At 43.1% G+C, this 27,038-nt stretch overlaps 1 protein-coding gene across 1 annotated transcript in view; it reads left to right on the forward strand.

The window, feature by feature from the left end:
* Positions 1-27,038, forward strand: part of spag9b (sperm associated antigen 9b) — a 146,665-nt gene that overhangs the window by 45,005 nt on the left and 74,622 nt on the right. The window contains exon 2 of the mRNA XM_060939628.1: positions 20,099-20,219. Within this exon, the coding sequence (XP_060795611.1) occupies positions 20,099-20,219 (121 nt within the window). The remainder of the gene's footprint in view (positions 1-20,098; positions 20,220-27,038) is intronic.

A 27,038-nucleotide genomic window follows, 5' to 3' on the forward strand; every position in this document is an offset into this window, starting at 1 on the left:
ATTTTATTTAATTTTTGTGTCGTCCCCCTCCATGCTTCTCAAATCGTAGTCGCCCTTCAGGCGATCAGACCAAGTTTTAGTGGCCCTGGTCAGTTTTTAATTGCCATTGGTGACCGCCAAGTTTCAACCCTGTGAATTACGGGGCATCATTGCAGTTCTGCAGTTTCTGTCTACTACATATGAAGGTACAGTGCCTTGCATAAGTCTTTGCCTCCTTTTCCATATATGTGTTGAGGGGGAAAATCAATATATTTCCAAAGGAAAACACAAATTGTGATTGTACAGATATATTCACCACCCTTGCCAAAATTCACTGATTTTGAAAAAGGGCATTAGAGAAAAAAACAACCAAGAGACCAAGGGTAACTTTGAAGCATCTGAAGAACCACAGCTCTGATAGATCTATTGATGGGATAACCAGAGATTACTGTTTATTAAATATCGAATGAAGATTCAGGACACGTGTACAATGTTTTCTTGATTGACGAGACCCAAATCGAACCTTTTGGCCTTGACGCAAAGCACTATGTTGCTATGTGGCAGAAAAATGCAACACACTGTTACTCTGAGAACATTATCCCTAGGGTGAAGCATGGTGGTGGTACCATCATGTTGTGGGGATGCTTTTCATCACCAAGGCCTGGCAAGCTGATCAGATAATCCTTGAAGAAAACTTGCTACAGTCTGTAAGAGACTTGAGGCTGTGTGTAGCTGCATAGGCTGTTCTTCCGACAAGATTAAGACACTCGGCGTGATGCCAAAGTTACAGCGGAGTGGATCCAAACCAAGAACCTGTTTTCTATTAAGGGCAACAGACTCAGAAATGGTATGACGTCCAACTTCTGTTTTTAGCAGAACTCGTATGCTTCTGCCACGGTGGTTATGAGCTTTGGCTTTGTGCTCCTAAACAACAAGGCAACTGAAGATGCAGTCGAGTTAAAGAGAGCTCTGTCAATAGACTGCCGGCACACTGCATCCTCTGTATTGGTTTCGGCACAAGGGGATCATTATGTGTGAAATGTTCAGAAGGCTATACACAGCTAGTCCTCTTTCCTCTGCAGCGATGTCATATGAATGTTGTCCTGTGGATCATATGATGAGCAATGCAGAGAGATGGTGAAAGAAACACTCCCACACACACACATTCAGCAGACGCTCGCACCGCGAGTGCTGAAAATCCACCAAGTGAATGAGGTTTAAGGGAGGACTCATTGACCGGCAGAATTATTAACCTTGTACTGTAGCTTGGATTAACAAAAAGCAGTGCGTTTTTGTATGAGAGCACCCTTCATTTCTTCACGATTGCAGGAACGAAAAAAGGAGCATGCACTGTTGTCGGGGAGAATCTGTAATCATGAATCCCCAGCCCAGCAAAATAATGTCGTCATTACCAGTCTTGTAAGATTTTTATCTAGTTGTTTGCGGCAGTCAACCTGCCAGTACCTGTTTGTTTGTTACACCCAAACCTCCCTATGCAAGTTTTTTTTTCCATCACTGTGTAGAAATTTCAGACCAGCTGGGCTGCATTTTACTAATTTGTGAAAATATTCTGAACCAGGAGCCTAGAAATGCAATTTTAGCCTCTGATTTCTTGTTTGTTATTCCTACCTATGTACCTAGGACACATGAAGCATTTGACAGCAGGCAGTTAGTGCATATCCAAACACTTGTAATGCAGAAAACATGCTCAAGTTTCTCAGTATTTCAGCTCGTCTCAAGATATCTGGTTCATCAGAAACGTGCATGATGAGAAGTTCAATTTATATAGCGCCTTTCTCAAAACCCGAGGTTGCTTTACAATTATAGGGGGGAAAAAAAAAGTCCACCAAATAAAGGTCAGGATGTCATTCCAACGGTGTAGCAACCACAGTCCCACCAAAAGGCACATGAAAACAAGTCCCACACCGCCAGCAGAGCTGCTACGCCGCCGCCGGGCAACATCACTCAGAACACTGCGCCATGGATCCACAAAGCGAGCACAGACGCACCGCCACGCAGAGCGCCGGTATGTCCTCAGCCGCCGCAACACGCCACCGAGTAACATCGCTCGGAACATCACGCTAAGCACTAAAGTGCCGCTGGACAACCACGATGTTAAAATGACCAACGAGCTCACTGCAGTCCATAGCGAGGAGCACAGGCATCACCCACGGCAAACCAAGGCCTGGAGGGAACCGACGCCCAAAACTGGATCCGGAACTACACCACAACCGGCGGACAAAAACACTCAAAGAAAAACATCAAACTACACAAAAAAAAGGAGAGAAAATAAAATAAAAAGCTCCGGTGAGAAGCGGCAGCCAGAATGCGCAGGACGTACTCTCAACCGGAAACCGATAAACATGAGTTGCAAGGCTTATGCATTTCTCCTTTCTCCCGATAGTTCATATTTGATTAAAATTTCAGTGGCACTTGCAGCAGGAGGCAAAACTTTTTAAATTAAGAAAGAAATCCATGATGCTAAAACTAAAACGTGGCTGTATGCTTTAAACCCACAGCAAGCTAAATCGTACAGCAAACTCAACAGAAAACTACAGCACGTCCTGGCAAACTACTTGTTCTCCAAGAGGCCGTAATCTGGCAGCATTAAAGGAACAGTCCACCGTACTTCCATAATGAAATATGCTCTTATCTGAATTGAGACGAGCTGCTCCGTACCTCTCCGAGCTTTGCGCGACATCCCAGTCAGTCAGACGCAGTCAGACGCGCTGTCACTCCTGTTAGCAATGTAGCTAGGCTCAGCATGGCCAATGGTATTTTTTGGGGCTGTAGTTAGATGCGACCAAACTCTTCCGCGTTTTTCCTGTTTACATAGGTTTATATGACCAGTGATATGAAACAAGTTCAGTTACACAAATTGAAACGTAGCGATTTTCTATGCTATGGAAAGTCCGCACTATAATGACAGGCGTACTAACACCTTCTGCGCGCTTCGGCAGCGCATTGATACGGAGCTCAGATATCAATGCGCTGCCGAAGGTGTTAGTACGCCTGTCATTATAGTGCGGACTTTCCATAGCATAGAAAATCGCTACGTTTCAGTTTGTGTAACTGAACTTGTTTCATGTCACTGGTCATATAAACCTATGTAAACAGGAACAACGCGGAAGAGTTTGGTCGCATCTAACTACAGCCCCAAAAAATACCATTGGCCATACTGAGCCTAGCTACATTGCTAACAGGAGTGACAGCGCGTCTGACTGCGTCTGACTGACTGGGAGGTCGCGCAAAGCTCGGACAGGTACGGAGCAGCTCGTCTCAATTCAGATAAGAGCATATTTCATTATGGAAGTACGGTGGACTGTTCCTTTAAAGGCTGTTTAGACGTCGAGGGAAGATTTAAAGAATGTGGTTATAAAAATGACACATCTGATTTGCCTCAGAAAGGGAAGTGCAAACTTTGAACTCAAGCTTTTAAATGGTTAATATCTTAACATGGACTATTTGGGCGATTCTTGTGATACTGATTTAACTTCTGTGGAACAGTTTAAATATTGCTTTCTTTGTCTTCCTAATTTTGTCCTCAGGGTATTTTTTGTGCTCCTGCACATCACACGCTGAACACCGTGTACAGCAGTAGCCAAGGGCACAGGGCTGCAGAGACGGTACAGGCGAGTGACTGGGAGCTTCACGATCATGTGATCTCTCACACAGATGCACAGCGTGCGTCATGTGGCTTTGAAGTTTGGGAAGTAAAGCTTCCTTTACCTCCTGAAGTGAACAAATTGCAAAACGAGCAGAATTTATTTATTTTTTTTTTCATGAATATTTCCTTGTTCTTGAGTTGCCTGAATCAGCTGCACTACTGTAAGTGATATTAGTGCATACGATTTAGAGCAGAAGCCTTGTTCATACTGAATCAGATGTTCATCTGATTTATATACCACGTGAAGGGATAGTTCCTGTTTTTAGAGTTGCAGTTGTGGTCAGAAGTTTACAATACAGTGACATGCCATCTTGGATATGAATGTCATGGCAATATTTGGGCTTTCGGTAATTTCTTTGAACTGTTCTTTTTTCTGTGACAGAATGAATGTACAGCATACATCTTTAATAAAAAACAAAACACAATTTGGTGCACAAGTTTTAATTTTCTTTGGGTTTTCTGAAATCAACACGGGGTCAAAATTATACATATAGTGTCAAATTTACATACACTCACTTGGATTATTAATTATGGGCGGCACGGTGGTGTAGTGGTTAGCACGGTCGCCTCACAGCAAGAAGGTTCCGGGTTCGAGCCCACTGGCTGGCGAGGGCCTTTCTGTGTGGAGTTTGCATGTTCTCTCCGTGTCTGTGTGGGTTTTCTCTGGGTGCTCCGGTTTCCCCCACAGTCCAAAGACATGCAGTTAGGTTAACGTGGGGCGGCCTTGGGCTGAGGTGCCCTTGAGCAAGGTACCTGACCCCTGACTGCTCCCCGGGTGCTCTAGTGTGGCTGCCCACTGCTCTGGGTGTGTGTGCGTGTGTGTGTTCACTGCTTCAGATGGGTTAAATGCAGAGGATGAATTTCACTGTGCTTGAAGTGTGCATGTGACAAAGGTTTCTTCTTCTTCTAATTCAGAAGTGCTGAAACTTCCAAAATGTCTTTTATCTTGCCAAGGCTGAGGTCTCTTAACTTCCTGTTAGAGATCATGATTGACTACAGCTGGTAGCTTCTTTGTGCCTTCATGAAAAGGGTTTGTTTACAGTACTCATTGGATTGACCAACACACAGTAAAATGGGGAAAGTCCAAAGAGCTCAGTGCAGATCTGAGAAAGAGGATCACAGATGTACACAACTCCGGAATGTTTCTTGGAGCCATTTCTAAACAGCTGCAAGTTCCAAGATCAGTTCAAACAATTGTATCCAAGTTATTGTGAGGTGTAGTCACTTTGCCAAGCCACTTTGCTTCAAGAAAACCCAAACTGTCACCCTCTGCTAAAAGGAAATTGGTTTGGATGGTCAGGAACAATCTGGGAACCACCATGGCACAGCCTTGCCATGAACTGGAAGCTGATGTATCACTGTCTACAGTTCAGATCACCATGGACTGTGAGGCTGCTATCCAAGAAATAACCCCCTGCTCCAAAATTGACAGTTTCAAGCTTAACTAAAGTTTGAAGCTGACCACACAGACACCTTCTGGAGGAAAGCTGCATGGTCAGATGAGACAAAGATTGAGTTGTCTGGCTACAATGACCACCATGTACAGAGGGACACTGTACCAGCTGGTGGTGGTGGTAGGATCATCATGCTCTGGGGCTGTTTTGCTGCCAGTGGAACTGGTTCATTGCACAAAGTGGATGGAATAATGCAGAAGGAGGACGACCTCAGAATTCTTCAGCGTAAACCATCAGTAACTTGAACGGGAGTTAAAACAGGACAGTGAACCCAAACACGCATCAGAGCTGGTTGTGGAGGATAAAGCAGGCTAACATTAAGCTTAAAACAAGTCCTGACTTCAACCCTATTGAAAATATATGGACTTGGCATGGACTTATGAGTCGAGTCCATGCCAAGAAAAAAAATAATTTAATTGAACTCTACCAATTTTTCCATGAAGAGTCGTGAAATATCCAACCAGAATTCTGCCAGAAGCTTGTTCATGGTAAAAAAAAAATGTTTGGTCAATATTAGGTGTGCTGTATGTATAATTTTGACCCTGTGAAAACCCAAAGAAAATTAAAACTTGTGCACCAAATTCTAGTGTGTGTTTTTTATTTTTATTTTTTTTTAAGTTATATGCTGTACATTCTGCCACAGAAAAAGAACAGTTCAAAGAAATGACTGAAAGCCCAAATATTGCCATGATGTTCATATCCAAGATGACCATGTCACTGTATGTAAACTTCTGACCACAACTGTGCATGGTCAACCATGGTCTTTTCATTTTGCTCCCCAGTTTGGTCACCTGCTAAACCGTATCCACTAGCCAGCTTTACCCTATCGTATACCCTGTCTGGTTGGTAGATGTTGCAGGCTAACACATGCTTCTTGGAGACTCCTGAAGCCATCGACCACTTCTTTTCAAACCTTTTACTCCTGTTACGTCACAGGGCAGTGTAACAGTCAGAGGAAAGCCCTGTCTGTGCTCTTCCGCGTGCATGAACTTGCAGATGCCCGTGATTGGTTAGTGTTGCACGGAATGACGGGGGTGGGGGGGTGGGTAATGCTACGCGTCCTGCCCAGTTTTGTGCTCTCATCTCATGGTTCAACATTGAGAGAGAAAACACTAACCATATTCGAATAAGAGCTTTTACTTGCTGACGTGAGGAAAGAAAACCACAGCTCATAACCAAAACACTGGCCATTGATTATTGTTGGAAGAGGACAATAATTATACTCATGTTTCTCCTTAGTTTGTATTAATGCACTTTACTACCATTGTGTTAGTACTAGGGATGTTAACCGATGACCGAATCAACGTCAACTGGTTAATTTTTTTTTGGTTGTCGGTTAAAAAAAAAAAAATCAATCATTTTGAAGCTGCCGATTTTGGAGCGGAGAACCTGGAATTCTGTGTTTTGTAAACGCTCGGGGCATGCCATGCGGTGTAAGAACAACAGCTGACAAATCAGAAACACCCATTCAGTCATGTCCCGCCCTCCCGCCCCAGTTGAAAACAGCTGCCACTCGGCGAGAGAAAAGTGTAGACACAGGCTTTTTAGCTTACAAATTACTATTGTTTTTTTTTTTTTAATTATTATTAGAAGGCACATCGAGTTTAGTCCTGCCTTGGCCAGTGCATTCTGAAAGTATGTTTCGGTCTGTAGCCAACAATGCATGTTATTGCAGATCATATCTCTCCACACAAACTAAAGGCGCAGATGCTGCCTTTTTCACGGCTGAATCGCGCAGATCCGATTTTTATTTATTTATTTTTTCTTGGGGGGGGGGCGTTGGAGTGTCTGAATAATTTCATCAGAGTAAATTCTGTATTAAAATTACTAAATAAGCAAATGCAGTTGAAATTATTCAGACACTCCAACGCCCCCCCCCCCCCCCCCCCCCCAAAAAGTCAGATCTGCACGATTCAGCCGTGAAAAAGGCGGCATCCGCCAAAAGGCGCGCCGTTTGCATCCCTGTTTAAAGGAACAGTCCACCGTACTTCCATAATGGAATATGCTCTTATCTGAATTGAGACGAGCTGCTCCGTACCTCTCTGAGCTTTGCGCGACCTCCCAGTCAGTCAGACGCAGTCAGACGCGCTGTCACTCCTGTTAGCAATGTAGCTAGGCTCAGTATGGGCAATGGTATTTTTTGGGGCTGTAGTTAGATGCGACCAAACTCTTCCGCGTTTTTCCTGTTTACATAGGTTTATATGACCAGTGATATGAAACAAGTTCAGTTACACAAATTGAAACGTAGCGATTTTCTATGCTATGGAAAGTCCGCACTATAATGACAGGCGTACTAACACCTTCTGCGCGCTTCGACAGCGCATTGATACGGAGCTCAGATATCAATGCGCTGCTGAAGCACGCAGAAGGTGTTAGTACGCCTGTCATTATAGTGTGGACTTTCCATAGCATAGAAAATCGCTACGTTTCAATTTGTGTAACTGAACTTGTTTCATATCACTGGTCATATAAACCTATGTAAACAGGAAAAACGCGGAAGAGTTTGGTCGCATCTAACTACAGCCCCAAAAAATACCATTGCCCATACTGAGCCTAGCTACATTGCTAACAGGAGTGACAGCGCGTCTGACTGCGTCTGACTATCTGGGAGGTCGCGCAAAGCTCGGAGAGGTACGGAGCAGCTCGTCTCAATTCAGATAAGAGCATATTTCATTATGGAAGTACGGTGGACTGTTCCTTTAAACTCATAGGTTAACCGGCTAATGAGGCTCGGTGGTCAGTCAAGATTTTTTTTGTTTTCGCCATCCCTAGTTAGTACAGGGGTTCTCAAACATTTGTGATCTGCTCCCTCCCCGAAAAAAGATAGATAAGCTATTACATTAATATTGGGCTGTTTTTTTTTTTATTGTTGTGTATTACTGTATTATTATAATGTTAGACAACACAGTCAGAGACTGAAAATGTTCAATTTTGCCCGATATCCTTTAAAAAATTTCTGGATCACCACCAGAATTTAAGTTCTTCATTGGACCAAGACACGTATCTAGTAAAATTTTCATGAAAATCCGTCTGTACATTTTTAAATGTATTGTTATTTTTTTTTTCCTCCTGCAACGTTGCTAACAAACTCTACCAGAGATAGTGTTAACGAATGTCTCAGTGTGACACATGAGCCTGCTTTGTTTGGCGGAGTTCTCGAATTCTCGGCTCAATTTTAGTTAAACGCAGCCTCCGGTCATCCTCAGTCTGTGCGCGATTGCTGTACTTAGTTTTGAGCGCGGTCAGTTTTGAAAAGCCTGCCTCACACAGGTATGTTGACGCGAAAGGTAGGAGAATTTTTAAGGCAACGTCACAGAGCTGGGCATGCTCCTGCATCAGTGTTACCCAGAAGGATGTGAAAGCTGCAATGATACGAGCTCCACTCGATTGCACAGTGGTGTGTTTCCGATGTCTGTGATCTCTCGAGGTGTGTCTATAAAAATTCCTTGCTGAGATTTCAAATAACTCTCCGTTTTTATTGGCTGGACTGAAGACGAAGACGTTCGTTACTTGTTGGTGCAACTGTAAACCAGCCCCTTGCATTTGCCACTGAGTGGTCTGTGACTACACGCCCCACTCGCCGAGTGTTGTGTGTCGCCCCAAAAAAAAAAAAGTTTGAGAATCACTGTGTTGGTACATTACTTCAGCTAACATTTTATAGCCTAGCCATCAAAATATGGGACTTGGCAGCACATTGGAGTTTTCACTTGTGTTTATTATCTCATGAATTTATGACTTGTCATTTCCTGTATCTCAGGAAGTTTTGGAGAATGAGCATACAGCTGCCATTTCTATTTGTATCATTACTGCATGTGTGCTGTTTGGAACTGGTTAGCTTGCTGTGCGTTTAATTCGCTATTAAGTTTTAAATGTTTCCAGGCATTTTCCACTTTTTGGGCTTTGACCAAGGCGTTGGGTTTTTTTTTTTTTTTTTTAAATGCACATTGCACCCAGATTTCTTGCTGAACCATTTCTTTAATGTTGAATGGAAATTTATGGCGCTTCAGCACTCAGAGAGGATTAGATTCATTTTCTCACTCTTCCAGATCAATTTCAAAGGGGATGTTGTTTGCATGCAGCACTTATCAGAAATGTGGTTTTGGCTGATCTCAACCAGTAAAGATGAGGGCATAGTGTGTGTAAAGTGTGTAATGGGGAAGAAATTCCTCTCTGCAGCTATTCTCTATGGTTGTTCTTCCACTTGCCGTAGCCAAACGTGTGGTTTGGTCTGAATGAGCGAAGCTGGCATGAATAAGCTCCGCTAACACTAGCAGTGACTCACTGAAACCTGATTCGGTCATGATGGCGGCAGCACACAGCTGTTAACGTACAGCCAGGGCAACGCCACCGCAGATGTCACCCGGTCTTAAGGCTGACTGTTGGTAAATAATCACTATTAGTGTGCTGTGTAGTTTTTGTTCCTCATTCACACATTTTACATGATCTTAAATAAGAAACGTGCCAAGTCGATTCAGCAGAGTTCATAAACACATCCGGGTTTTTTTTGTTTGTTTTTAGCAGGTATAATTAAAAGGCACAGTTGAACTTGCACTAAACGTCATATGCACTTTCTTTTAAAAAAAAAAAAAAGTCTTAACAGGATTAATCCAGTGACTCCAGGTGAATGAAGAGCTTTGGTTTGAGAACTAATTTCATCTGATAATCCTACACCAGTCGGATCAGGAGTTTAAGGATGATCTTTTAAGTATAAAGATATTGAGAAATGGATTATGAGTTGTTTTACAATCGGTACGCAAGCTAAAAATCACATTTAACACTTATCTTCAATATCAAAAGGCTTGACTAAATAAACTTGGTTGTTTATTGTAGTCCTGTGATAGCTCTATTTACCATGCAAAAAAAATTTTGGTGATAACGTTATTTTTGGTGAATGTATGGCAATATGTGTCATATTTAGCAAAATTACTCGTGTCATTTAGAAAAAGTGCTTTTTTGACCACAGGTAGCTCCAAAAGGGATGCACTTAAATCATTCTTTATACCATAAAACACATATTTGGTTCCATATCATTGGAAACCTAGTTAAGTTTTAATGTTGAGTGCCAGTAAGTTTTCAGACTATTTTGATCAAATTAGTATGTAATTGTGTAAAAAAAAAAAAAAAAGTCCTCTCCGAGACAACTAATTTTTCAATATAAAATAACATATCTAAAATGATTATTTTCATCCTAAAATGTCAAGATATTGGGACATAAATATTAGACAACTAACACAAAGCTTATATTTAAAAGCACTATGGAAGTAGTGGATTCTGAATCGTCAAAAAAAAGTCCTCTCCGAGAATCACTTCATTTGTTTCTCCCAGCCCTGCTTAAAGCTACACTTAATCTTCATCTTATAGCAGATTACACAAAACAACTACCATACACGTGTCAAAAAATTACCTGAAATCTGTTCTTTAACTTGTCCTTCACTTAAAAACTGGTACAAGAACCAGTTTGAATCAATTTGAATTTTGGACCCCTGTGACACAAACTTTGTACCCTGATTGTAAAACAACCCTTATACATGTAAAAATGGAAGTAGAGAGTCTTTGAATAAGGTGTGATAGTAGATGTAGATACGTTAGATGATGTTAGCCCCTCTACACCGTTAGCATAGAGGGGCTAACAACATTCTGGTCGAACAGATGCAGCTCTCTTACGGGTAAATCCCGGGGTGGCGGTGTTTTGCATATACACCAACAATAACTGGTGCAACAATGGGGAGATTTGTCTCAAGTCACTGCTCTACTGATGTAGAACTACTGACTGTTATATGCAGGCCCTTTTATTTACCCCGGGAATTCACTATTATCATCATCACAGCAGTGTACATTCCGCCCAGTGCAAACACCAGAGAAGCCCTGAATGTTCCACCAGTGAACTGCAATCTACACATCCTGAGGGAATTTTCATCGTGGCAGGGGACTTTAATCAGGCCAATATGAAAATTGTTTCCTCACTTCCACCAGTATATGGATTTTGCAACCAGGGGAGAGAACACGCTGGACCTGGCTTACAGCAACATGAAAGAGGCATTCAGGACTGCACCCCACCCCCACCTTGGCTCCTCAGACCATCTCTCTGTGATGCTAATACCTGCATATACAAGCCCCTGCTGATCAGGAAAAAACCTATGGTGAAGCAGGTGAGGGTTTGGCCTGCGGGAGCTATGGAAGCATTACAGGACTGCTTCGAGCACACAGACTGGGACATGTTCAAGGCAGCTGCTACAGACCATGATCACACGCAGGTGGAGGAGTATGTGGAGTCTGTCTCTGCATTCATTCAGAAGTGCACAGAGGATGTTAGTGTGATCAGAAACATCTCCACATGGGCCAACAAGAAACCCTGGATGACCAGAGAGGTACGTGCAATGCTGAAAGCACTTAAATCTGGCGACATGGTGGCACTCAGAACAGCTAGAGCCAACCTGAACCGTACCATAAGAGCTGCAAAGCATGGCCAGAAAGTGCAGGACTTCTTCCATGACCCCACGAGCACCAGACGAATATGGCAGGGTATCCAAGTCATCACAGACTACAAAGCTACTCCTCCCCCCTGCGACGACATCAACTTTCTCAATGAACTCAATAACTTCTTTGGGAGGTTTGAGGCACTCAACACCACTCCTGTGAAGAAATTTATTCCTTGCCCTGATGAGCAGCCGATCAGTCTGGACATAGCTAGTGTCCGCAGAACCCTGAGGAGAGTGAACACATGGAAAGCAGCCGGTCCTGATGGCATACCAGGACGGGTGCTCAAGGAATGTGCTGATCAGCTGGCTGGGGTTCTCACGGACATCTTCAATACCTCGCTGATCCAGGCTGTGGTACCAACATGTCTAAAGAGTGCTACAATCATCCCGGTGCCTAAAAAAAAAAAAAAACATAATCTCCCTCAACGATTGCTGCCCCGTAACACTCACCCCCATAATGATGAAGTGCTTCGAGAGGCTGGTGACCATATTGTCGCCAGACCCCCCCCCAATTCAATCCGTACCAGTTTGCTTATCGCCCTAATCGCTCCACAGAGGACGCCATCTCCTCTGTACTCCATCTGAGCTTAGAACATCTGGAAGGGAAGGACAATTGTGTGCGGATGTTGCTTTTTGGACTTCAGTTCGGCATTCAATACAATCATCCCACAGCACCTGGTGAGCAAACTGGCCCCTCTTGGTTTCAGCTCCCCCCTGTGTAACTGGCTGCTTGACTTTCTCACCAACAGACATCAGTCTGTGCAGGTGGGCAACAGCACCTCCAGTGTCCTCTCCCTGAGCACTGTCTCCCCTCAGGGCTGTGTCCTGAGCCCGCTGCTGTTCACCCTGATGACCCATGACTGCTGTCCCAGGTCCATTACTAACCATATCGTGAAGTTTGCAGACGACACAACAGTAGTGGGCCTTATCCAGGGTGACGACGACTTGGCCTACAGAGAGAGAGGAGGTGATTACACCTAGTGGACTGGTGCAAAACCAACAACCTGGTCCTGAATGTCGCCAAAACCAAGGAGATCATCGTCGACTTCAGGAGGAGCCGGCCCACTCACACACCACTCATCGTCAACGACACAGCAGTGGAGAGAGTCAGCAGCACAAAGTTCCTGGGGGTGCAGATAACGGACACTCTGACCTGGTCCCATCACACCGGGGCCCTTGTAAAGAGGGCTCAGAAGCGCATGGACTTTCTGCGCCGGATGAAGAAGGCACATCCCCCTCCAATTCTCACCACCTTCTACAGAGGCACTATAGAGAGCATACTGACTTGCTGCATCTCTGTCTGGTCAGGAGCCTGCAGGGCCTCTGACTGGAAGTCCCTGCAGAGGGTGGTGAAGACAGCGGAGAAAATCGGGACTTCACTTCTTCCTCCGATACAGGATATTGCAGAAAAACGCTGCCTGACCAGGGCTCACAACATCAGCAGAGACACCTCCCACCCCCACCATGGACTGTTCTCGCTGCTGGTTTCTGGAAAGAGGCTATGCAGCCTCCGGAGTAGAACAGCCAGGTTCTACAACAGCTTTTTCCCACATGCCATAAGACTGTTGAACCGAATTAATTCCCCCCTCACCCACCCACCACCTAGGCAATGTACTTTGTATTCAGGCAGTGCACTTTATATTGTGTGTATATAGGATTTTATACACTTTTTTTTTTTTTGTATAAAATTATTTTTTTTTTAGGTAATGTACTTGCTGCTGTTTCGTTCTGCAGTACACTGAGCCAAAGCAACGAAATCTCGTTCTGATGTGTATTGTTCATGGATGCAAACGGCGCGCCTTTTGGCGGATGCCGCCTTTTTCACGGCTGTCTGGGGGACTTGGGTGAATCGAGCAGATCCGATGAGTTTTTTTTTTTTTGGGGGGGGGGGGCGTTGGAGTGTCTGATTATAATTTCATCAAAGTAAATTCTGTATTAAAATTACTAAATAAGCAAATGCCGTTACAGTCCGTGAAACATAGGAAGTATAAGTATGAGAAGAAAACAGTAAATCAGAAAGCTGCGCATGTAAAGCCAATTACGTAACTTGCGTTGGACTGATGGAAATCCTTGCGCGTGCAGTGAAGTGCAGCCAGCACCAGATAATGGCACGCAGCCAATCGGCTTTACGTACGCAGCTTTCTGATTTACTGTTTTCTTCTCATACTTATACTTCCTATGTTTCATGGACTGTAACGGCATTTGCTTATTTAGTAATTTTAATACAGAATTTACTTTTTTTTTTAATCTGAAGTCTTTTTATTGTATTTTGACATAAGACAAACAAACATACAACAACAAACCCCGACCCACCCAGCCCTATCGCACCACCACTTTAAAAGTAAAACAAAACCAGCAAGACAACACAAAGCAAAGCATTCATACAACATACAGCAGGTTCACAGCGGTTTACGTGGTGCATATTATATCGTACAGAGTGATACTTCCCACTGCTATAAATAGACATTCAAATAGGGAAAAGAGAAAAAAAAGGGATAACTAGAAGTAAATAAAGAGTAAATTAAAAGGAGGACCACCTTCACAGTAGGATTTATATCATTACAATGTCATTAGAATCTGTCTTTTCAACTAATGTAAGGACAGGTTGCCAGATGTGACAGAATTTAAGGTTATTACCCTGTATATGATACCAAATTTCTTCAAGTATCAGATAGTACATGACATCATTAATCCAGTGTTGAAAAGTAGGTGGGGATTTGTCTTTCCATTTCCTTAATATAATGCGTCTGGCAAGTAGTGTTGCAAATGCTACAACTGTTTTGCCCCAGTTGCCTATACTAAGTTCTTCAGGTGTTACTCCAAAAATACTAACAACTGGAGATGGTTCAATATTAACTTCTAAAGCTCTGGACAAGAAAGCAAATACTGAATCCCAAAACTCAAATAGCTTAGGGCAGCTCCAAAACATGTGAGATAGTGTAGCTGACTCGGTATTACATCTGTCACACATTGGGTCAATGTCCGATCTGATCCTCGTCAGCCTTGCTTTTGACCAATGTAACCGATGAACCACTTTGAATTGAGTGACAGTATGTCTTAGACAGATTCAGGGCTCGAAATTAACTTTTTTTCTTTGTGTCCCCCAGTGGTCCCGAATTCTGTGTTGTATTGTCCCGAATGGAAGCAATAGTGTCCCCATTTTTTTCCTCTCTGAAATAACCAGTGGTTAATATTATCATATGAAGTTACTATTATATTTGTAACTATACGATTTTGAACCCTCTATATCATTTTTACAATAAGTCACAAAACACAAGTGACACATGTCCAATACATCATCTACTTCAAAATTAGTTATTGCATTTTCAGTTTATTAAACTTTGGCGATCTCACTGTATGAATAGATATCCGTTTATTTAAAAGGGGCCAACTAGCTCATTCAGAAAATGTTTCAACTCACTACATCTGCAGTACACTTTAGCTGAAAATAACACCCCTTTTATGTTCGTTTCATCTACTTATACTTTGAATATCTGTTGGCATATATAAGGCCAACTTATCATTTTCACCATTACCGTTATCCATTTTTATGTAATATACCTGTTGCCCCATTCAGAGATGTTTTGAAAGCCATCAGCCATACCATCAATGGATGAAATGCACACCCATGTTGCAAGCAGTACAATAGAAGGTTTGACCCAAAAACCGAAATATTTTAATCCAGTCTACAGTGTAAAATAAAGGAAAAACGCCATCCAATCATATCGAGGTACCACCTCAAAATGATTGGATACTGACACGTCAATCAGACTGAAGCCCGCGACCAGCCCGGCCCTTCTGTGTGTGTGAGAGCGAGCAGAGTGTCACACAGAGCGCAGGATTCTCTCAGTGCGCTCCCTCCAAACAACGGGGATTTACACGAAAACGGAAGGAGATATTCACAAAATTCTTTCACAGTGAGCGCCACAAGGCTCTCCTGAACACACTGATATAATTTTTTTTTGTCTGTAGTGTAAAAAATGAGGTCACTAGAGCGAGTTAAAAACGAGTGACTTTTCTGCCACGTTTATAATGGGAGTCTATGAGGCTGCGCGGCTGTGCTCTCGTTACTTTCAGGCTTCTCATTCAAAAACTGTAAATCCTATCGCTCAGGTAGACACATTGTGTGAATCAGGACAAGTGTGGCTACTACTTTTGAGAAAATTGTGTGTGGAGTGAAAATTGGGGCTGAAAACACAGTTTAAATGAGAAAGTTTGAGCTATTTTTCCAAGCTCTTTACACTCTAACTTAACGAGCTCCACTGGTGTGTAACGCAATAGACACCCATTATAAAGCCGGACTTTCTCAGGCTTTATGAGGGGGAGGAGGGGTGGAGACGCGGGGGGTGGGAGTGTTTCTTGTCAAAATATGGCTTGCGGGAACCGTTATTCCAAAATCTTGTACTGCACCTTTAATGTAGAACTTTTTTTTCTAGATCTATTTTTTTCCCATTGTCCCGGGATTGTCCCAGATATGATAATTTTGTGTCCCGATGACATTTTTTATGGTCCCCGGGACGTCGGGACACCGTTAGTTTCGAGCGCTGGACAGATTGATGATGAGTGTATATTTTTAAGAGTAATCTGCCATTGTGTGTCTGATATATCTGTGTTAAGTTCCTCCTCTCATTTGTGTTTTAATGCTGTTAAAGGTTTCAAATTATCCATATTAAGTAGAGTACACTGTTCCTATTGTCTCCTTAATGTAAGGCGGAATCTTAATCAGTTTATCTAGAAGACAATCTGTTGGTAATGATGGGAAGGAAGGAAGGTGCATGGAGACAAAACTACGGAGTTGCAGATATCTAAAAAAATGTGAGCCGGGAATGTCAATGTGTTTTCAAATGTTCAAAGGAAGCAAAGGTCCCACCAACATATAAATCTTTAACTGTACTCAGTCCCTTTTCAGTCCAGATCCTAAATACATTGTCAGTTATAGAGGGAGTGAACATATTGTTTCCAACTAAAGGCGCGCTCCTGGACATCTCGCATAAAGAGAAAGCTCGTCTAAACTGTGTCCATATTTTGAGGGAATGCCTCACAATGGGGTTACTGCAAAATGTTGATAGAGGCTCTTTGAGGGGTATTTTAGAACAGGCTATTGCATGTAGGAAAACTTGTTTGCAGGACGCTCTCTCAAGCTGTAGCCATTTAGGGCCGTTTTCGTGGCTAGGACAATGAATCCAAAACAGTATATTTTTAATGTTAGCAGACCAGTAATAATACTGAAAATTGGGCAAGGAGAGCCCGCCATGCAATTTGTGTCGTTGCAGCACTTCTTTACGTATACGTGGGATTTTCCCATTCCAAATAAAACCAGATAAGAGTTTGTCTATATTTATGAAGAATGACCTTGTTAAGAAAATAGGAATGCATTGAAAAACGAACAAAAATCGGGGCATGACATTCATTTTGATAACATTAATTCTCCCCCCCAGAGACAGAGGAAGAAGGTTCCAACAGTCTAAGTCTGTTTTCAAGCATTTAAGGAGTGGATGGAAATTGGCTTCATATAAATCCTTAAACCTATTGGTTATCCAAATTCCTAAATACTTTAAATTTGTGTGTGCAAATTTTAATTGGCAGGGGTTGGCTTATAAACTGGCAAGAGGGGTCAATAGGCATAAGTTCACTTTTCTGCACATTAACCTTATAACCTGAAATCTTACCAAAGGAACTTAATAGCTCTAGCATCTTTGGCAGACTTATCTCAGGGTCAGACATGTATACTAGCATATCGTCTGCATACAGTGAGACCTTGTGTTCTGTCCCACCTCTCATTATGCCTTTAATTTCAATACTGTTACGTAATGCTATTGCTAGCGGCTCAATAGTTAAGGCGAATAAAAGAGGTGACAGGGGACAACCCTGTCTAGTGCCACGTTGCAAATTGAAAAAAGGTGACAGGTTATTATTGGTTCGGACAGCTGCCATAGGTAGAGAGTACAACATCTTAATCCAATGTATAAATTTGTCTCCAAAACCAAAACGCTTCAAAGTATAACAAAGATAATCCCACTCCACCCGATCAAAGGCTTTTTCGGCATCCAGTGATATCAAAACCTCAGTGCCTTTGGGTGGAGTGGGATCATAAAGGATATTAAGCAATCTGCGTATATTAGAAGATAGTTGCCTATTTTTAATGAACCCTGTCTGGTCCTCTGATATCAATAATGGGAGTACTCTTTTTCCAATCGTAGGGCTAACATCTTTGCCGGTATTTTACTATCAACATTTAGCAGAGAAATTGGGTGATACGAGCCACATGACAGAGGGTCCTTCTCCTTTTTAAGAATAAGAGATATAACAGCCTGACGCATAGTTGGGGGCAATGATCCAGCTGTAAATCTCATCTCATTATCTCTAGCCGCTTTATCCTTCTACAGGGTCGCAGGCAAGCTGGAGCCTATCCCAGCTGACTACGGGCGAAAGGCGGGGTACACCCTGGACAAGTCGCCAGGTCATCACAGGGCTGACACATAGACAAAGACAACCATTCACACTCTCATTCACACCTACGGTCAATTTAGAGTCACCAGTTAACCTAACCTGCATGTCTTTGGACTGTGGGGGAAACCGGAGCACCCGGAGGAAACCCACGCGGACACGGGGAGAACATGCAAACTCCACACAGAAAGGCCCTCGCCGGCCCCGGGGCTCGAACCCAGACCTTCTTGCTGTGAGGCGACAGCGCTAACCACTACACCACCGTGCTGCCCCAGCTGTAAATGATTCCTGAAATACAGAAAGTAAAAGGGGGGCAAGCTCTTTGGCAAACTTTCTAAAAAATTCAGTGTGGAACCCATCTGGCCCTGGGCATTTACCATTTTGCATAACCTTTACTGCAGAATAAAATTCTTCTTCTGTAAATGGCTGGTCGAGTTCAGATGCTGTTTGCTGCTTAACTGATGGGATATTTAAGGTATCAAAAAAGGACCTGAACAAATTGTCATCTTTGTGAGACTCTGAAGTGTATAACCTAGAGTAAAACCTATAAAAGGTCTGGTTTATTTGAGAGTGGTTGACGTGTTTAGTGCCTGATTCAAATACAGAATTTACTTTGAAATTATAATCAGACACTCAAACGCTGCCCCCCCCCCCCCCCCCCCCCAAAAAAAAAACTCATTGGATCTGCACGATTCACACAAGTCCCCCAGACAGCTGTGAAAAAGGCGGCATCCGCCAAAAGACGCGCCGTTTGCATCCATGATTGTTTGATGCAAATCTGAATGACAAGTCTAAAGTTTAGAGACTGGGGGGAGGGGACGGGGACAGGGGAACAACTTGTGCTACAGTTTAGTCATACCTTTTAATGGTTGCCTGCCAGTCCAAAAGGTGCAGGGTAGTATTAGGACTCCTCCTCTAATTGATTTGTATACTGAGGTCCTGATTTACAACCCAGTATAAGAAATAGTTGGGATGATATGGAAAATGTATTTAAAAAAAAAAAAACACCAGTGATTTTCTAAATTTACTTTGACTTTTATTTCATTGCAGACGTGATGAACCCAAGATATTTCATATTTTGTCTCGTCAACTTCATTTTCTTTGTTAATATACATCCATTCCTGCGTTTCAGGCCTGAAACATGTTGGTGATGCCAACAGGTGACAGTAATCATGATTTGGTACAAAATCAGTATCCAGGAAAGGCCTACCCGGTGTCCGAAATCGCTCCCTACTCACTATATAGGGCACTATATAGTGGGGACACCATTTTGTAGTACTGTCTGAAACCTTAGTGAGGATTATTTACACCCTGTATAGTGCACTCAAAGTATCCCACAATGCATCACGAAAAGTAGTGTACAACCGATGGTCACTAACCAAAGTAATATATCCCATCATGCATTGCGGTCACGCTGAAAGAAATCAAATTAAGTCTCAAATTTGATTTAATAAAAGGCAGTGGCAAAGAAGAAAGTATTCAGCCTTGATTTAAAAAAAAAAAACCCTGAAAGCTGCAGGTACTTTTGTATTGATTGATGTGTGAAATACGCTCAGTTATAATATGGACTTATCACGAAAATACATGCATGCGTTTATTTATGCAGCCGACTGATCTGGCACGTTTTAATTGTGCAACAATAATGACATAAATACCAGCGCGACGGACTAGTGTCCGAAAATGGTCCCCCCCCCCACACACACACACACACACACACACACACACTTTACCAATGAGCTCACTATGTAGTCCTCTATATAGTAATTCCCTATGTAAGGAGTAGTGAATGAGTGAGCGATTTCGGACACGGAGCTAGTGTTTGCGGAGGAAAGATGGGCTGAGAATCTCGTTTATCAAGAAATGTGAGAATTATTGAAATGCGATTTAAAAAAAAAGTGTATAGTAAAGCTGTGTTGCTTTGCAGCATTGTGCACTTTAATATTGTAACTGCAGTTCTTCAGAGAACAATGGGAAGATCTTGTATTTTTATTTATTTATTTGTCTGTCTAGCTTATTTTCCTTCATATGAAATCTATATAATCTAAATCAGCCCATGTCTTGTGTTGCTTTAGAGGTATATGGAGATTGAGGACTTGCAGGAGCAGGAAAGGAAAGAGCTGCAAAGTAAAGTGACGACGTTGGAGGGCCAGACCAGACAGATGGAGCTCAAGACCAAAAACTACGCAGACCAGAGTGAGTATTTCAGTTCACAGCAAAGTTTATTTATCCATTTCAGAGGCCAGAAGTGCCAACATCTGTTTTTTTTTTTTTTTTATTGATTTATTTATATATACTCAACAAAAATAAAAACTTTACACTCGTTTCAAAGTCAATAATTTGAACATTTTGGAAAATAGGTTTGAAATAACGATTGTATTCAATTATCTTGTCATTAAAGATGCTATAGCATACAGATCATGTTTGTCATGGAATCGGTTCCACCGGAAATGCGACGACAATGTCCATGATCAAAAACTGTGAGTCACAACTTAATGAAATCATGTCAATATCGGGTGTGTCCTCCATGGGCGTTCACAACTGCGATACAGCGTCTCCTCATGGATTGGATGATGCGTCTGAACACAGCTTGGGGAATGCGCCGCCATATTTGTACCATCATGGCACCAAGCTCCTGCAAGTTCTGTGGAGGGTTCCTTACGGTCGGCTGTGGTGCCAGTTTGATGGCGACGTGTCTGGAGATTATGGATGGTCTGTCGACTGCATCCCATAACCCTCGCAACGTCAGTGACGGATGTTCCCGTATTCAGCATGCCAATGGCACGTTCACGCTGAATGTTTGACAGTCGTGGCATTGCAAATTAACGAATAATTAACCATAAAACCTTGTTTTTCTGAGATGACACTCTACTCTGCTACCATGAGATCAATTGCACGTGTATCAATAGGTCACGTCACTTGTGTCACGTGGAAACGTGATTTTAGCGTGCAGTGCTCTCGCACGTGCTACGTAGGCCCGACCAGCAGGGGCTTCAAAGTTTGGGAGAATAGCAGGGTACAAATAATTTACAGCAGGGTGCAAAATGGTAAAATGTCTGCCAGCGGCAGACATAATGCACGCAAAGCGTGCAGGGAGAGAGAGAGAGAGAGAGAGAGAGAGATATGCAAGTATGAATTTTTCATGGGGCGGGATGGTTTGGAACAGGCCATCTAAAATTGGGATAACATTTACCCGGGACGGGTATTTGAGGCGGGTCGTCTAGCTTAAGCTTGATTAGCGTTGTTACGCACGCCAGTGTTTCCCACAGAAATTTTGGAGACTATGGGGGAGGTGCGGGGGTTGTTTAAAATTGAGTGATATGTTAAATATTAGGCCCCGGTCACACCGCCCGAACTTTGCTGGAACGTTCCTTGAACGGTAGGGAGGGGGGGGCCGAATTTCGACAACGCTCGTCACCGCGCACAAAATGGGAAAAAAATCGAAAACACGGGCGTTGGCTTAGCGGTGCACCGCTGAAGCCGGCGTTGCTTTAGCGTTGGTTTAGCGGTAGCGAGCGGTAGCGAGCGTTGGTTTAGCGGTGACGCGAGTGTTGGTATAGCGGCGTTCTGCGCATGCGGGCTTTGGCTCGGCGGGGGTATAAATTTGGTTTAGCACCAATCATAGCAAGTCTCTCAGCATCCATGGTGATACAGTTTTACTGTAACTTTGAGCAAATTCGATATAGATGAGGTCTGAACTCAACAGCAGCTTGATTCCAAATGAGCTCCTGGTCCATTTCTCCCCGTATTTATAGCCAAATTCTGGTCCTGCTCCGACACACCTATACCAACGCCAAACCAAAGTTCATCGCCGCCATGGATAGCTGCTTCAACACCCGACACCGTTCCAGCAACCCCGTGTCCGCTCGTAAAACGCTTACAACCGCTCCACCGAAGTTTGTGCAACGTTTAATCGCCGCCCGGGCAACGCTGGCGAAGCAGCGGTGGTCCAGCTTTCAAAATTTCTGCGTTGGCCTAGCGGACCCAAGCGTCCACAAACTTGCGTCTAGCGGTGCCAAACTTTGACTGGGCATTGGTGGAGCGGGGGTGAACTTTGCCGGGGCGGAAAATTGCCCCCTCCTCACCGCTCGCAATATTTTGTGCAGCTCAAAACTTTCGGAGCGGTAGGAGGGCCCCTCGAGAAACATCAGCGGTGGCCGAGCGTATACGGCGTTGCTTTAACGGGGGCCAACTTTTGTTAAACGGTGGTGAACGGTTATGAGCGGTGATGAATTTTTTTCACCGCTCCAGGAACGCTCCAGCAAAGTTCGGGCGGTGTGACCGGGGCCTTAAGTTATTACTGAAAAACTATTGATTAAAAAAACAAAGACACTGAGAAATGGTCCTATAAACAACTTCACCAATATAAAAGATTACCAGGACTACAAAAATGCAGAAAAATGGGCTTTACTTATCCAAATGCTCCTGTTGGTTCAAAAGTTAAAGTGCAGAGAACCTCACAGCACAACATGAAGTTATCTTAAAATATAATATAAATGCCTCAGCTTTCATGTAAGAAAAAAAAACTATTAATACTAGTACTGTGTGCAGGCAGTCTCTCCTGAAGACTAAATTAAACAATAATTATAAACTAATAAAATAAATGGCTCAGGCTTCATAGAAGAAAAAAACAATTTGAACAGAATCTCACAGTATGATGCTGAAGCTGCCTAAACAATGGAAAATAAAATACCATTTTGGCAAAAACGTTGGCATCCATTAATTTCTTGTATTAAGTAAAAAAATATGTTGCCAGATACTGCTGACGTTTTACAGCCCAAAATATGTTCAAAACCCGCCAAAATGCACTTAAAACCGCCCAAATTGGGCGGGAAAACGCGCAATCTGGCAACACAGGCAGCAGTAATGGCTGCATTCGTGTCGAGGATGTAAACACAGTTGACGCGGCAACGGACATACATGACATAGTGAGTGTAATTTACGTTCACAACTTTTTTTGCTGTCAGAAATATTTAATATTAAATTTTGTGACTCGACTGACAATAGCCGGCAGCATAACAAGCCATAGCCGGCGATTTGCCGCCGGTGACCGGCTACTTTTGAGACCGCTGACCAGTAGAATGAATGTGTGACGTAATGCCCTTGACAATGCATTTAACCATAATCACAACAAGAACTCTTTCAAGAAAAGTTTCTGAACACTATTTGAAAAATAATGAGTGTCAAGTTTTTATTTTTGCTGAGTATATTTAAAAATTGGACACCTTAGTATGGCAATACAGGAGACGTTGGTACTTTTTTTTTTTTCTCTCCTTCTTTTTCAGTCAGCAATATCGATGCCTCTTATAGTGCCTTAGTTACCATTTGATGACACCTGCTCTAGTTGCTTGTTTTCCTGTTCAGATATGTGTTGACTAAGAATGGGCTGAATTGGATAATACCTACAGGGCTGCTGAGCTCCCCCACATGATGGGCTGATGAGCACGTTCGCTGCCAAGCTGATCTCTAGGTGGGCGGTGATTACATAACCGCTCGAAGCAAATGACACATCTAGGCAGTGCTGTCAGCTCCTTAAATTTTTTTTTTTTCTGTCCTGAAATAAACGGACTTGGGTAGAAACTTCGGTTGTGACTTTTCCTCAAGCTCGATACTCTCATTTTATAGTTCTTGACATATGGCCCTTTTCCACTACCCTTTTTTAGCTCACTTCAGCTCGCTTCAGCTCACTTCAGCCCGACATAGCTTGCGTTTCGACTATCTCAAACCAGCACGACTCAGCTCGCTTCAGCCCTGCTTAGCACCCAAAACTCGCACGGTTTTGGAGTGGGGCTGAAGCGAGCCAAACCGAGCTGAGTGAGGCTAGGGGCGTGAGCAGACACTCCCCTGTGCACTGATTGGTGAGGAGGAGTGTCCTCACATGCCCACACACGCCCTGCGAGCACGCTGGGATCTGTAAACACCGTAAACCCGGAAGAAGAATAATTACGAATTACGAGAATTTCTGAAGCCTTATGCGCCTCGCCTCATCTATACGCTCTTGCCAGTATCTGTTGGTGTTGTCGGTGACAACAAGCCACAGCACCAAGACCAGCAACACTAATGACTCCATGTCCTCCATGTTTATTGTTTACTATCCGGGTCGTGAGACTACCGCTTAAAAGATCACTGATGTCACTGTTTGCGCCGCCTAACGACATCACGTGACGTCCACCCACTTTCGCTAACTCCACCCAATGTGTCCACCCACTTCCAGCCAGCACGGTTCAGCGCGGTTGTAGTCGAAATGCAACTCCAACAGCCCCACTCAGCTCGACTCAGCACGGCACGGCTCAGCCCGACTCAGCCGCGTTTGTAGTGGAAAAGCGGCATTAGAGACCCAGGTTTACTACTCTTTAGCGTTTAGATTTGTTTTGAAAGCTTTCATGCTGCAGCTATAATACGCTTTTCACAATCAGAAATTCACAAATGTCTTGCCTTGGAAACGGTTGTTAGGCTGGACAGAGTGAGTCAGGATAAAAGGTTTCATTATTTCAGCTAAACTTAGTTGTTGACTGGACATGGTAGCATATGCTAGCGAGTGACTCAATATTCCTGGTATTTAGATGTGATTTTTCCAGTAGTTTGCATTCCCAGAATTTCACTCGTCATCTACAGAACCAGTTGGGACGTGTGAATTGTGTAAGCGTTTTATCGTGGTCAGGGTGGTGGTGGTGGAGGAGGATCCGGAGCCTGTTCTGTGAATGTGATTTAGCGCAAATTTTTTTGCACAAGTCATTTGGCACAACTCTCATTTCAGTGTGGAATGGCCACAATAATTGAAATAAAATGGATTGATATAGCAAGGGGTTTATGATGATTGTTTAGGGATGAAGAAGAACTTTATTCATCGCACGTACACTTGTGAAATTCCTCTCTGCATTTAACCCATCTGAAGCAGTGAACACACAGAGCAGTGGGCAGCCATGCTGACAGCGCCCAGGGAGCAGTTGGGGGTTAGGTGCCTCACTCAAGGGCACCTCAGCTTAAGGCTGCCCCATATTAAAGGTCATAGGCAAAGGTTTTAATTTTATGCACATTTGAAACTTTATATGTTTAAACCCTATGTAATTTTCTTCTGGTCCTAAGAAGTATTGTTAATAAGTAAGAATTAAAATAAGTTGGCGCGTATCGCGGCAAATTTCTGCTCGGTGATTTTCGTGACCACTCGGCGCGTGACGTCATTCAAGGCAAACAAATCGCTTGAGTTGAATCCGCTTCCGTTTACTTGCATTGCCGTTCGGCTTGAGTGCAGACGTGCGTTCGGGAATTTCCAAAGAAAAACCCAGGTCTTATTGTTGTGCAGTGAACTGTAACAACGGGACCGGTTCAGGAAGAAGTTTTACACAATCTCTCACGACCAAAGTCCGTACACGTGTGCTCGGTTCGCAAGTAAACCCAGAACTGCTCCCAGTCTGTTTGCCTTGAATAACGTCATGACGGTCCCCTGGCGGTAAAAGTGTGCGTAAGTGAGATGTAAACAAACCTTCAGAACTTGCGCAAACTAGTATATTTTAACCGTTTTATTCAATTTTCGGGTGCAAATTAGACACCAGGAAGAATGAATTCGCTTTTTGGGTCGTTCTTCTAGAAAATAAAGTTGATATTCTACGTTCCACCTCCGACCCTTGCCTATGAGCTTTAACCTAACCACATGTCTTTGAACTGTTGGGGAAACCGGAGCACCCGGAGGAAACCCACGCAGACACGGGGAGAACAAGCAAACCCTGCACAGAAAGGCCCCCATCGGCCACTGGGCTCGAACCCAGAACCTTCTTGCTGTGAGGCGACAGGGCTAACCACTACACCACCGTGCCACCCAAAGAGAAGCCAGAATTGCTGTCGGATATTAAACGTTCATTTTGTGGTGCTCCTGCATGTTATGGATCAGTTGTTGACTAGCTATTCCTGAAACGTGAACGGAAAATCTGATTCTTTGGTGTATATTTGTAGTTAAGTCATAAGAAACCTTAAAGTGCATATCGCAGGTAAATTCAGGAGCGAGATCAATGTAATTCTCCTATTTTATATTAAAATTTGGTCAAATATCTGTCACATTTTGCACAATTTTTTTACCTTGCGCAATACCAGAAAAATTCAGTTGAAATCGAGCCATTTGAGGCGAATTGGTCCGCCTCTGAAAAAACTTGGCATTTGGATTTCCCGGGAAACATTGATTTTCGTGACGTCGCGTGCGGGACGCCTCCCTCTGAATCCTACGTCAGCGCTGGTTTGTTTATGATAAAACGACCTGGTGGTTTTCTGCAAATTTCTTCAACGTTATCGCGTAATTATTAAAATGGTTAACAGATGTATCGTAGGAGGGTGTAGCAACACCAATCTTGATGGGATTAGTACTCATCGTTTCCCAAAAGGCCGGACAATGAGAGAGAAATGGGAGCGCTTGGTCTACACAGGCTGTGCACTGAAACCGTGCAAAGCTCTCTCAGCCTGCTGGCGCTTCCGCAGGTGACGTCACGAATCTGGCTCCAGACTCCCTTGGGATTTTTCCAGACGCGTTTTGTTATTTTATTTTTTTCTGCTGTAGACAGATGGCCTTGTGCAAAATTACCCTTCTGGATGAGTGTGTAAAGGGACATACTTTCATATATAAAAAAAAAAAAAACGAAATTGGTCCAGGATATGCACTTTAAATTGTAGACACCTTCATAGATCACGGTCACTTCTGATCATATCACCAAGTCCACTGACCATCAATAATTTACGCGTTTCCCAAAATAATTTTCCGGGGCATCATTTCTCTTGCCCCGTTTGACAACGTGTGTTTTTCTCAACTAAGAGTGAAATCTAATCCTAAAAACTTACTTAAAATTATTAAAAGTCCATTTAATATCACATGAAACTGCTTTTGTGTGTATGTGATGATTAAAGCCAGAAAGTGAAGCTGAAAAGAGTCCAAAATCCATCAAACATCTTTAAACATGATCAGTAGGTATGGATAATAAAGATTAAATGTTCTTAGAACTCGTGAAAAAGGACTTGTGCGAAAAGACTGTG

Source organism: Neoarius graeffei, chromosome 14 (assembly GCF_027579695.1).
Source record: "Neoarius graeffei isolate fNeoGra1 chromosome 14, fNeoGra1.pri, whole genome shotgun sequence".
NCBI lineage: Eukaryota > Metazoa > Chordata > Actinopteri > Siluriformes > Ariidae > Neoarius > Neoarius graeffei.